The sequence below is a fragment of the Lithobates pipiens genome, unplaced genomic scaffold (assembly GCF_037356315.1).
Source record: "Lithobates pipiens isolate NorthernLeopardFrog02 unplaced genomic scaffold, aLitPip1_a1.2 Scaffold_8, whole genome shotgun sequence".
NCBI lineage: Eukaryota > Metazoa > Chordata > Amphibia > Anura > Ranidae > Lithobates > Lithobates pipiens.
In genome coordinates this window covers 290,725,166-290,738,986 of record NW_027507903.1, presented here as the reverse complement: position 1 = coordinate 290,738,986, position 13,821 = coordinate 290,725,166, and the positions used below count along the sequence as shown (strand labels likewise).

General features: G+C 43.5%; 1 protein-coding gene across 1 annotated transcript in view; it reads right to left on the bottom strand.

The window, feature by feature from the left end:
• Window positions 1-13,226, bottom strand: part of EIF4E1B (eukaryotic translation initiation factor 4E family member 1B) — a 28,769-nt gene extending 15,543 nt beyond the window's left edge. The window contains exons 1-2 of the mRNA XM_077469152.1: window positions 13,200-13,226; window positions 1,926-2,026 (exon numbers count right to left, since the gene is read on the bottom strand). Of these exons, the coding sequence (XP_077325278.1) occupies window positions 1,926-2,026; window positions 13,200-13,217 (119 nt within the window). The 5' untranslated portion in view covers window positions 13,218-13,226. The remainder of the gene's footprint in view (window positions 1-1,925; window positions 2,027-13,199) is intronic.
• Between the last annotated feature and the right edge of the window lie 595 nt (window positions 13,227-13,821).

The following is a 13,821-nucleotide window of genomic DNA, read 5'->3' as shown; positions in this document are numbered from 1 at the left end:
TCGATATGTCTGCTGTACCATGTGCTTGTATGAAAAAGTCTGTTCTTTGTGTGAAATCCCTGGCATTCCAGCCAGTCCCTCTGCTTCCCTATTAACTGACCACGCTAAGGAAGTGCGCACAACATGGTCAGTTCTCTAGCTATACTCTCCTCCAATGAGTAGACTTGTCTTGACACCCCCCCTTCTCCTCTGCATAGCCTTTCATGGCGAAGCTCAGTGTACTGCTGCTTCTCCCCCCCTGTCTTTATGCAGCTGGGGGTGTATTTAATATTTTTTGAATCATGATTCAGACTCCCATCAACACCCAATATACATGGCACTTCATCCCTGTTAACAATATTCTATATTTATGGGGAAAAGAAACCCAAATATAGAGAGAATGGGACATTAACAGTGCAGTGTTGCAATTAACAAAATGTTATAATAAATAATTTTTTATTATAACAATTCAGTAAAACAAAACCAGCCTTTTAAATATACAGGGATGTTACATATAGCATAAGGTCCATATAGTGGTTCAGTTAGGATGCCTGTAATTGCTTATCCCGACATGTTTCGCAATCGCTTCCTCAGGGGATATACAAGCTAGCAAATAGACGACAATACATTACATAAAGATCAGTGAAATTACATACTTACCAAATTTAATCTTAATATATATTATTAAGATTAAATTTGGTATGTATTATGTATGTAATTTCACTGATCTTTGAGGAAGCGATTGCGAAACATGTCGGGATAAGCAATTACAGGCATCCTAACTGAACCACTATATGGACCTTATGCTATATGTAACATCCCTGTATATTTAAAAGGCTGGTTTTGTTTTACTGAATTGTTATAATAAATACATAATTTTTTATATTTTTCTATATTTTGTTAGTTACAACACTGCACTGTTAATGTCCCATTCTCTCTATATTTGGGTTTCTTTTCCCCAAAAAATCTAGAAGAATGTATTTATATATTCTTTTTTCCCCCTTTCATTTCAGTTTTAAACTGAATGAGCTGTTTTACAAGGTGATCATTTATAATCACTTTTAGTGGAGTGCACAGGAACAGAGGAAATAGGCAGCCGGATGATCCCAAGTCAGATGGCAAGGATGGATAAGAAAAAGGGCAGTGATGCGGAAGATGGGATTTTACCATCTAGTATTAGATTTAGTAAACTGCACATTATAAAAATTAGAGAAAGTTATCAGAAATGGGTGGTGGATTATATGGTATAATAAGATAAACAGGCACAGATGCTGGGCAAAGTGGAGCACTAGTGCTCAGTGTAATTATTGGGCACAGCTATTTTTCTGTGAGATTTTATGCATATGCCATTTCAGTAGTCAAGATTTAGGATTTCTCAATTCTGTGAAACAATCTGCAGAACCCAACTTGTCTGAAGTCTCTAAGCCCTTGTACACATGGTCGGAGATTGACGCAATGTGTCCGATCGGACCGCTTTGTCGGATAATCTGACTGTGTGTGGTCTTCAGCGGACTGTTTCCGTCGGAGTATCCGACGGACCAAGTTTTCCAACAACACGATCCGATCGGACATACTCCGATCATGTGTAGAGAATTACGATCGGACAAAGTGCCACGCATGCTCAGATCAAAATTCCTAGACCAAAGCTATTGGCTACTAGCCTGAATGTAGTCCCGTTGTAACGAAATAACGTCATCACGTTCTGAACGATCGGATTTTCCGACAACTTTGTCTGACCGTGTGTATGCAACAGTTTTGGACAAAATCTGACAGATTTGGTTGTCGGAATGTCTGACCGTGTCTACAAGGGCTAAGAGCCACAGTGCAGTGTTCAAGGGAATTTTGAAGCAACTCTCAAATGATGCCGGGTTTCCATTAGCGTCTATGAGATGACCAACTTTGCAAGGTCACTTTTAGGTCTTTCACAGTCCAGGGAAGATGTGTACCTGCTTTGGAGAGGATGTTTCTCCACATTCTCTGTAGTAACCACGTCCTTTTTCTTTCTCCTTTTTTCATTGTCTCTTCTGGGAAGACCTTTTAATGTTGACTAAAGAAGAGGAAAATTTCTTACCAAGACACATCATATACAACTACAAGATCCAAGTTCGAAATGAACACAGCAGTTTGTTTAGTTTTGAAATTTATAAATCACTGGATAGGAACAAGAGGCTGCATGTAGGACATTTCCAGGCTAGTTTCTTAGTTTATCAGCCTTGGTTTTGAGTAAAACTGGCCATTGATTGGAGAAAAAAAAAAAAAAAAAAAAAAAAAAAAAAACGACAAAGTGCACCTGTGCTGGGTCATGCAAGGCAAAGCATAGGTAGGCTTTAATATTTCCAGGTTACTTGTGCCTATGGCCGCTTTTTGCATCCAGACATTCCTCTTTGTTATAGTCACTCACACACACACACACACACACACAAATAGATGGACATGGAATGGTCCCCACCCTCCAGCCACAATTATTTTATAGTTGTGTGTGCACACAACATGCTCTTGGGTGAGCAGCTTAGAAAACCTTCTGTATTGCCATTGTTGCACCTGTAAAGAATGTCGGTAGTGCCAGTCAGTACTTTTCTCCTCTCCATAAAAATTTATGTTCAGTCAAGCTTAAATACCAGTTTACTGACCTGCATGCAAATTCCATGGTCCTGTGGGTAATATCTAGTCATTTATAATTTTTTTTTTTTTTTATAACATTGGAGGCGTCATTCCTTTTATAATGGCAACCAACACATCTGTTTAATGCACACCAGAGAAGTAAAGTGAACTAACGTGTTTTAGTGTGCTGTACTGAAATAGAAAGTTGTAGGTGTGTGTTAAATCTGGCATTGTATTGTGCATGCTGACACACCCAACAACATGAATCCACCCTTGGCAGAGCCTAGAGAATTAATACATTTATAAAGTTTAGCAAACTAGCAATGTTCTTGAAGGCTAAAGGTTTTTATTCAAACTCATGCATGCATTTTTTCCTAAAATGATGCACTTTGCGTAAGGCAAGCTATTCACTTTGCCTTATAGCACAAACAAAAATGTGCCTGCATGGTTTTTTACAACATACAATGCATTTACATGTGTTGTGGAACATTAGGGCAGAGTGTGAGTATATAGATTTTTTATTAACACACATGCATATACAGAGGATATAAAACATCTACACACCCCCTGTTAAAGGGTCATTAAGATCCTTTAGTGGTAAGGGGGGGGGGGGGGGGGGGGTTTGCATAAGTGTGCACACCCTCTTATAGCTGGGGATGTAGCCGTGTTCAGAATTAAGGAAATCATATTCAAACTCATGTTAAAATAGGAGTCAGTACACACCTGCCAGTGTTGCGCCCCCCCCCCCCCCCCCCCCACTAAATGGGGTCAATAACTCATGACATTTACTAACAGAGCTGAATTTTTTTTTAAACGGATGTTGCACAAATACCTTAAACAGACATTTTCAGTTCTAAAAACAGTGCAAATATCTATAAACATAACATGTAGCCAGTGCCATTAGCACTGTGTTTAACCACTTCAGCCCCAGCAGAATTTACCCCCTTGGTCATGCAATGTGGCTCCCAAAACGAGAGATTTTTGGTGGCAATCGGTGATTATTATTTTTTTTTATCATGACTGCAACATTATGACGGACACTTTTGACACTTTTTTTGCATCGATTGCTGTATTAATGCCAATGGTCCCAAAAAAAGTACCAGTTACTTACCGGTAACTGTCTTTCTGGGAAATCTTCCAGGACGGCACACCTGAGAGATGAGAGGCTCCTCCCTACAGGAAACACAATCAATCGACAGCTGTTTTAAGTCCCCACCCTTCCTCTTGATCCTCAGTTTGTAGAGAAGTAACTCCTGAACCAGGTTCACAAGGGAAATCATTCCTCATAGGTACTCACCTTCTAGTGTTCTAGAATTTTCCCTCCTCCAACGGGCGGGAAGTAGGCCTGCCGTCCTGGAAGATTTCCCAGAAAGACAGTTACCGGTAAGTAACTGGTACTTTTCTCAAGTCATCTTCCAGGACGGCACACCTGAGAGGATAAACAAGTACCTCAGGCCTACCTTAGGGTGGGGCCACTGCAAAACCCTCTTGGCGAACCTTGGCTCTGCAGTGAGCTTTACCTCCACTCCATACGCTCATATGCTTGATGAAGGCATGTTAGCTGGATCATGCGGCTGATCTGCAGGTCTGCTCCACAGATGTTCCTGCCTTTTCCGCTTCAGATGCAGTATCTAGGTGAAATGGGCTCTTAAAAATGGAATCAGAAAACATGTTAAACTTGTAGGTTAGCAATGTTGCCTATCTCACACATCTAACAACCATGGCCTATTATGCCTGTAGGTGCTACTTAGAACCACTAAAAAGATAAATAAGAGGCCTGTGTAAGACAAGGACACTACATTAATCAATAAGAGGGCCTGTCTTAACACTATCCTGTTGAGGGAAATAAAACTGCTTCCTTTTTATCTTTATGTCAGCAAAAGACTAAAGGGAAGCCTACTTAAGGGAAATAGATTAACAGAAGCTTGAACCCTGGGTTTAAGGCACGCCCAATCTATGTCCTTACTTACGCCTGAGAGCCTTCTTCAGGAGATTAAAGTCCCTAGCAGGAGTAGACTACCCATATTGCTATGTCTAGTTTTGCTAAAAGGGCAAAATGAAGGCCATGCACCGAGCCGAAACCTATTCGATCGGGTATACATCTTTATACTTCATCCTCAGGCCCTAATACTCCTCTGAACAGAACTCTCCAAGTTCTTACTAAACAGGGCGATTCATTATCCCCTTCCTCCAGTGTCCCATAACCCTACAGGGCTTCAACCCTAGGAAATGGTTCTGGCATCCCTGAATGCAAGTGGTCAAGGTTTTCTGACATGTGGCAGCTGCAGCCCGAACTCCTGGCCCCTCCATGGAAAAGAAGGCTGAAATACAAAAAGGTGATACATGCATTAATAATATCACAAATAAAATGATCATAGATTGTGGGCACGGCACAATAGATTTAGACAGAAAGGACACAAGCATAGACAACAATGTTGTGTGCCTGAGTGTGACTAGCTAAACCAATATATCAAATATGGGAAGAGACCCAAATCTGAACCTCAACGTAGACAAACAGTCCTCACAGTCTGGTTTTCTGACGTGCTGCCAAGACGTAAAAACATTAAGACTCAAGCAAACCCTAAATGCTGCGTATTTCTTTAGTGCAGCTAGCTAGGTCATAACTGATATATAAATACGGAAAGGACAGGAACCCCCTTTACTGTTGTGCTTTACCTATGTACAGCAAAACAAGGCTATAAAGACAGAAAGACCCAAACTTCTATGTTGTGTATTTCTGACAAACCACCAAATACAGTTATAAGATTAATATGAACACCAACTCCCGTGTTGTGCATTTCTGCTATGCCACAGGGAAAAATATGGAACACAAGACAATCCTTTCTGTCATGCACTTCTGTAGTGTAGTTCAGATAGAACCAACACTGAGAAAGGACACGAGCAACCTGCAGCATTGTGTTTTTCTGAAACAGAAAGCACCAACAAGCTTCAATCTTGAGTATTTCTGCTGTGCAACAACATAAAAGCAGACACTGAGGAAAAAGACAGACAGCCTTTACAGCTGCAATCTTTCTGGTCTGCTGCAAAATAAAACAATAACGCCATGATGAGTATTCCTGCTGTGTAGCAAAACCTCAATCAGAAGGGACAGATAAGTTTAGGGTTCCCACACCCGTGCGACCCAACCTGCGACTTGGGACTGCAAGACGCATGAGAAGTCATATACTATGGCTTCCAATGGGTACCATTTGTGTCTATGCGACACCAGCAGTCCCTGATTCCTGGATCCACAGACCTCAAGATTACACAGGTCGCAGGGAAAAAAACAAATAGCAATTTTCAGGTCGAACAAGTAAGGGGTCCCCAATGCTGTGACTCCCTGGAGGATTGCAGCCAACAAACCCCTGCTGTGTATCCCTAAGATGCAGAAAGGTAGATCCATGAGAAACACTGCTTAGCCTGATATACAAACGATAAGGCAGTAAATATAGGACATACAGGACACAAACATTCAATCTTTGTGTATGTCTGATGTGTAGTAATATACCAATACTGAGCAGAGAGGCCACCATCCTCAATGTGTCTCTCAGCTGAGCAGCAAAAACAAAATCAGAAAAAGACAAGCAACCTTCACTGCTGTGTCCTTTCTGATATGCAGCCAATAAGGCAGTATATGCAAGACATAAAAAGGACAGACAACCTTCAATCTTGTATATGTCTGATGTGCAACAATATAACAATTCTGAATAGAGATAGCACATCCATATTGAAGCGATTTGGCCTTGCGACTCAACATGTCAAATCGCATGGCTAAAATCAGCACAACACCACTTTGTGGTGCTACATGGATTACCAAAGGCAGTATATGTACTACACCTGGCAGGGGTTCAATTTGTATTTCTACTATGTAGCCCAACAAATTCGAACCATCAATTTTCACTGCTGCCTTTCTGATAAGGCAGTAATACAGGACACAAAACCTCACAGACCTTAATGCTGTATAAATCTGATGTGCAACAATAAAACACTATGAATAGAGATAGTACATCCATATTGAAATGATTTGTCATGTGACTCAACATGTCAAATCGCATGTTTAAACTCGGCAGCCATTGCTGTTAATAGCACTGTCTGAATCAGCACAACGCCACGCAAATCAGGACCATCAGACTTCACTGCTGCCTTTCTGATAAGTAACCAACAAGGCAGTAAAACATGACACAAAGCCCCACAGACAGACCTCAATCTTGTGTATGTCTGATGTGCAGCAATATAACCATTATGAGCAGAGATGTCACCAGACTCAATGATGTGCATTTCTGCTGTGCAACACAAAACCAGAAAGTACAGACCACCTTCACTGTTGTATTTTTCTGATCTGTAGCCAAACAAAGCAGTACCTTTAGTATATAAAGGACAGCAAACAAGCTTCAGTGCAGTGCATTTCTGATGTACAGCAATATAGCCCTTATAAGCAGAGATGTCACAAATCTCAATGTGTATTTCTGCTGTGCCACAAAAACATCCCAGCAAGCACAAACCTTCACTACTGAGGTCTACTGGTGTGCAGCCAATGAGGAGTCATGGTCTATCCCTTTATGAAATAACCAACAGGCAATTTATTTCATAGGCATAGCCTGGGCTGTAGATACTAAACCTCACCACCAGTGAAGGAACAGATCCTAAAATGGTTGGACACCCTACTATTAGTAGTAGTTGTTGTCCTACCTTACCTCCATAGACTGAGCAAACGCTAGCCAGCACATATCCAGGTGGTGCTGATTAGCAACTAAAGTCTCAATGAGCCCAGCCCTAGAGACCAATTTAAGACCTCTCTAGAAGAGGTGGTTACCAGTTTAGCCTGGGAGGTAAATAGCTATTTGCAGGCTTCAAACAATTAATTATGTAGCTCTTGCATAGGTTTGCACAGAAAATCCTCAATTAAAAGGATGTAGGGAGCGATCTATGGTGAATCGCCTTTAGATCTGCCACTGCGTGGATTGTAGCCCAAACCAATAAAAAAAGTTTCTTCTTACCTCCTACACTATAATATAAACACAGTGTAAAGGTGGAGTGGGAGGTTGGAGCTTATGAAAGTTAACTATAGCCCCAAAAGGAGGATCTGTGACAAGGGAACCCCTACTGTGCCACACAGTAGCTTGGTCTCTGCCCATCCTTGAATGTTAGGTCAGCTTTTAAACATTGTGAAGCAACTTCAGATTCCTAGCAGCTGGGCTAATAGGGCCGGTAACCTAGTGCACCTGCTGACCAGGGGAGCTTCTGAATCCACCAACCACTGCCCAATTAATAACCTGTTCAGTGGTATACCTGGCCTGTAAGTAACTTTGTATCTACCAGGTCCCCTCTGTACGCTATATTCATCCCTACTAAATGTACCACAACTGGGCATGTAGGGAGAGGCTGGCAACCTACTGCTGCGATAACCACAGTGTCTCTGCTGTAAGAGGGAGCTGTGGCTGGTGGTTTTAGCAGTGGCGTCTGCGCTATTTGTATCCCGACCCCAGGTTCTGCACTGCACCAGTCAGTATATACACGGGGAAGGGGGAGCAATGGCCTACCTACCTCTTTCTCATCTGAGGTGGTTTAGGCACACTCGTTCCTCTGCACCAACTGTCCACCATACAGCTTCTCTGATGTAAGAGGGAGCTGCGGCTGGTGTTTTTAGCAGAAGCTTAAGGGCTATTTGAATCCAGACCCCAGGTGAGATCTCAAATGCCCAGGAACCCTCTGGCTGGAATTGGGGATTTTGCAGCTAAATTCCCACGGCAAAAGGAAAGTAAAGTACTCACCGTTGTCGTCTTCCTCTTTTTGCCACAGCCAGCGGGCTTGCTTTTCCATCCTTATGGTCCACACGCAAGGAGGATAGCCGCCAAAGTGCTCCCCCCCCCCCCCCAACTGCTGTCCCCATAGGGAAGTCAGTCTATATACATGGGGGGGGGGGGGGGCAATGCCTTCCATTCCTCATTCCCATCTTCATATCTGAGGTGGTTAAGGCAGACATCCACCGTAGTAAACTGGTGCCTCCTCGCTCTAGAGAAAGGAGGATGTGGGCGCCTGCTCCTACTGACTCTCAGCCTTCCCTCCTGGGTAAGAACGCCGCTGCCATTTTCCCGAAGTTTGAAAATGACGCGGGTGCTTGTTGCCACGCCCTCTCCGGCAGCCCACGCGAGCTACTGGGGACCCAGGAGTCGGGGACAAGCCCCCTGGAAAGAACCGATGGCCAGCACCCCCGTCTGAACAGCCACCTGTACAGGTAAGGAGGGGGGAGACAGGATAATGGCCCCTGAAGTTCTGGGTACACCACTGTACCCAGGGTCCTTCAGCTCTCAGGGGGGCTCTTCCAATTTCTGCTGCCCGCCCTGAGGAAAAGATAGGGGAACCCCCCCAGGAAGGACAAGAATATCCTACCAGACCCAGAGGCTTCCCAGGCTTGTGGTCCGGCTCCCAGGGGGGAGACCACCAGCCCCAGGCTTCGGGTCATTTGGAAAAAAAACAAACAGTTTCACTGTGTAGGGAGAAACACAATCAAAAACTGAGGATCAAGGGGAAGGGTGGGGACTTAAAACAGCTGTCGATTGATTGTGTTTCCTGTAGGGAGGAGCCTCTCATCTCTCAGGTGTGCCGTCCTGGAAGATGACTTGAGAAAAATTGCATTGATTAATCACTGGCAGTGAAGGGGTTAACCACTAGGTGGCACTGTGGGGGGGGGGGGGTCAAGTGTGTCCTAGAGAGCGATTCCAACTGTGGTGGTGGGGGGGGGGGCAGAGCAGGTAGATGCTTGTTTACATTAGCATCTCCCCGTTCTTCCTCAATGTGAGACGAACGCGGGACTCAGAGCTCCCGACGGGCGTAAGCCACCTCTTAAAGGGCAATGCACAAGTACGTTAATCTGCCTGTACGTGCCCTTCTGCCGCAGTATATCTGTGTGAGGCAGTCGGGAAGCAGTTAAGAAAAAAAAAATAAATAAAAAAAAAAAAAAAAATAAAAATCACACACACACACTCACTCTTTCTCCATTTGCATGGTCAGATTAATATAACCCAGCCAGCACAGAGTTCCTCCATACATCAGTGTACAGAGGTGGTCAAAGCATGCAGACACGGTACAGAGGCGCATTAATGTAGCCAGAAGGCGCCGCTGCTCCTCACCTACCTGGGCCGGTGATAGGGGGCGCCTGCCTCCGCCATCGCTGTCGGAAGCACACGGTCACTTGACCCGCCCCTTGGTCCCTGCGTTCCAGGCGCTACACCCCCTCAGAGCGCCCGGCATCACTTGAAATGACCCCATCACTGGCCAGGATCTGGAGCCGAATTTTTTTTTGCCTAAAACACATCTGAACACTCCCAAAAGCATGTGGGAAAACGTGTTATGGTCTATTGAAACCAAGGTTGAACTTTTTGGGCATAATTCCAAAAGATATGTTTGGTGCAAAAACACCACTGCACATCACCAAAAGAACACCATATCCACCTTGAAGCATGGTGGTGGCATCATGCTTTTGGGGCCATTTTTCCTTCAGCTTGAACTGGGGCAACAGAGGGAATTATGAAAAGTTCCAAATGTCAGTCGATATTGGCACAAAACCTTCAGGCTTCTGCTAGAAAGCTGAACATGAAGAGGAAATTCATCTTTCAGCATGACAATGACCCAAAGAGACAAAAGAATGGCTTTACCAGAAGATTAAAGTTTTGGAATGACCCAGCCAGAGCCCAGACATAAATCCAATTGAAAGTCTGTGGGGTGATCTGAAGAGGACTGTATACAGGAGATGCCCTCGCAATCAGATTTGGAGTGTTTTTGCAAAGAAGAGTGGGTAAATATTGCCAAGTCAAGATGTGCCATGCTGATACTCATACCCAAAAAGACTGAGTGCTGTAATAAAATGGTGCGTCAACAATTTAAGGGTGTACACACTTATGAAATTATATATTAGTTTATTTTTACTTTCCTCCACCTAAAAGAGGTCAGTTTGTTGTTCAATTGAGTTGTACAGTTTATAGGTCACATAGTCCATATTGAAAAATGGGGTCTTGGTTCATTAAAGTGAACCTTACATGCACACCATTAGGCTGGATTGACACCCATGCATTTTTAGTGCATTTTGCACTACAGAACATGTTCCATAGGAAACCATTGTAAAGGGACTGGAGTACAAATCTACAAAATGCAAAAAGCACTAAAAATGCATAGGTGTGAATCCAGCCTAAGGCAGCCCCTAAAGCTGGGTTCACACCATTGGGAATTGGATGCGGCTTTCTCTGCATGACAGGAGATTGTGTCCAGCTCTCAATGGAGTCGGTGCACACATCTTCGGGCAGTCATGGCACACACTGCAGGAGAGTCTTAAATAATTCACACCTAAAACTGAATGGGGACGCAGTGGACCCCCCTGCTGCGAGGCACGAACTCAGCCTAAATGAATGGGGGGGGGGGGGGGGGGGGAATAAAACCCACCCAACATTACAAGAAAACAAAGTAAGTTGTGTGCATTATATTTTTTTAAATCTCAATTTTTTGGCAAGCAGTCATGATTTTAGTAAAATCTGTCAATTTAAAAAGATTTTAAACTGACTTTTTAAAGCAGCATTAAACCCAAAACTTTAATACCTTGTAGCTTACCCAATTATTAGATGTGGTGGCTGCATTTATTTTCTTTTTTAGCTCCCCCCTCTGTTTTTGCCTGGTAATCTGGCCAGTAACATACCTCCTGTATTAGAGTGCCTCAACTGTCAATGACTAGGGCACCTTTAGGCTGGGTTCACACCACTGCAGCTGGGAGACCCGGATGTGATTCGCACCACACTGCAGTGCAAATCACATCCGATCTCTGTGCGATGCGAGTTCAGCCATACAGATAGTATGGCTGAATTCGCATCGCACCCGCTCAAAACTCGCACAGGACCCCTTTTATGGTCCGCAGCAGAATCGGATCGCATGGGTGTTCACACCATGCGATCCGATTCCTGTCCGAGTTTGCAGATCGCACTGCGATATGCGAACTGATCTGGGGGTGTCATTAAGGTTTCACTGACACTCCCAGCAGTCCGCATAGGGCAGTGTGAACCCGCCGCGGATTCGCGACGTTCCCGCATCGCTTCAGTGTGAACCCAGCCTTAGACAGCAGCAATGTCAGATGCACTAGCAGATTTAGATACGCTAACAAATTAAAGCCAAAAACGCCAATACTTTCTAAATCAGTTACAGCTGTTTTTTTTGGGGGATAAAGGTTTTACATAAACAGCTGTAGGTACCCGGTCAGTGTTAAATGCTTTGTCTCATCTCTGTAATTGATACAGTCTGCTGGAGAGCTTGTTCCTTTGAAAAATGGACTTACTGACTAGATCAGCGTTTTTCAACTCCAGTCCTCAAGGCTCCTCAACAGGTCAGGTTTTCCCTCAGATGAAACAGGTGCAGTAATTACTAAGGCAGTGAAACTGATCAAATCACCTGTGCAAAATAATGCAAGGCCTGAAAGCATGACCTCTTGGGGCGCCTTGAGGACTGGAGTTTATAAAAGGTAAAACGCTTTTTTTTCAGAGATCTGCGGCACATTTCTGCTGCTAGCGGGGGCGCTTTTACACCCCCGCTAGCGGCCAAGAAAGGGTTAAAAACCACCCGCAATAGTGGCATTTTGCCAGCGGTATTACAACGCTGCCCCATTGATTTCAATGGGGAGCAGCGGTGGAGGAGTGGTAAACACCCGAGGGCTTCCAGACTGGAGACAATGGTGCAGCAGTTTGAGGGCGGATTGCAGGCTCTATTTCTAACACTATAGTGCCTGCTAAATACCCTCAGTGTGAAAGGGGTCTAAATAGGAGAAAAAAAATAAATTAAAAAAAAAAATTAAAAATAAATGCAGCCATTACATCTAAGAGATGGTAAGCTGCAAGATCATAAAAGGTTTGCGTTTCAGGTTAAAAACTATAAAATTAATACAAGGGGGAAAAAAAAAAAAAAAAAAAAAAAAACCACAATACACAAAGCGCTGCTACTAACGGCACTCAGCCACATTTTGCTAACCTGTGCAAAAATGACAGGTAAATTACCCTGTGTTTTGATGTGGTGCAATTTAAGAGCCAGAGACTTCTTTTGTGCGTGCAAGGCAACCCACTGACATAAATGAGCTGCAAAAAATAAAAAATGTGTGTGCTCTGTTACACTGCATGGTGTGAACCGAGCCTTTGGTAGCGTACAACTGAACAAAGCAATAGATTCAGAGACATAAAGAAATCATGTACAAAAACAAACAAACACTCACTTGAATCAACAAAGCAAGACACAGCAAAATAAATGTAAACCCCCCCCCCCACAAAAGGGGATTTAAAAACACACTTTAAAACTTTAAATCCATGGCCTAAGCAGCATATTCCAATTTGTTTTCAGGAATTGAGGAAAAAATAAATAAAAGGAAAGGGGGTGGTGGCGTGGTGTGGGTTGGGGATGAAAACTGATTTTGTTCCCCAGGGCTTTCAGTAAAAAGGGGGGAGCACAAGAAATCCATATGGCTGCAACCTGTTGGTTCACACAACATAAGGGTTTTTTTTGGTTCATGTGAGACTACCACAATTCTATATTACATCATACAGAACTAACTTTCTTTTTTTCTTCCCCCCCCTTACAAACAAATTAGTACTTACTCCTTCAGCTGCAGCCATCTTGTTATCTCAGAGGATATCCTACAACATGCCATCTGGCTCATATTTATACGATGAGCTGCACACCTTAAAGAAACAGAGCACTTTATTTGATTCCATATATTGTGGTTGTGCATGTCTTTCACTTTGTGCGTGGATCGCATTCTTATTAGCACATAGGTGCACACAAGCAGTTTTTCTTGCTATTTCCTTGCTGAGACCTGAAGTATAACTAAAGGCCAAACGTTTATTATATATATTTATTTATTATATATATTTTTTAGGGCTGTGGAAATTAAAGATTTTTTTGATCGATCAAAATACTCACCTCTCCGCCGGGTTCCAGGTCGTCAGGGAGTTCCATCGGAGATCCGGTGACGTCACGGACATCAACGTCACTGGAGGAGCTACGCATGACGTCGAAGTTCTGATTGAGCACGTACGGGGGAGGAGCTACGCATGTCGTCACCCGCTGCTGCCCTACGGAACTAATGCGATTGTCGGCTTTACATGCTATGTTTTTATCGTCTTTATGTGAGTAGTTTGTGTTTGAACACAAAAATGTGATCTTATACTTAAGCGGTGAGCACTTAGATCTTTTCTTTCTACCCATGACCTGGCGTCC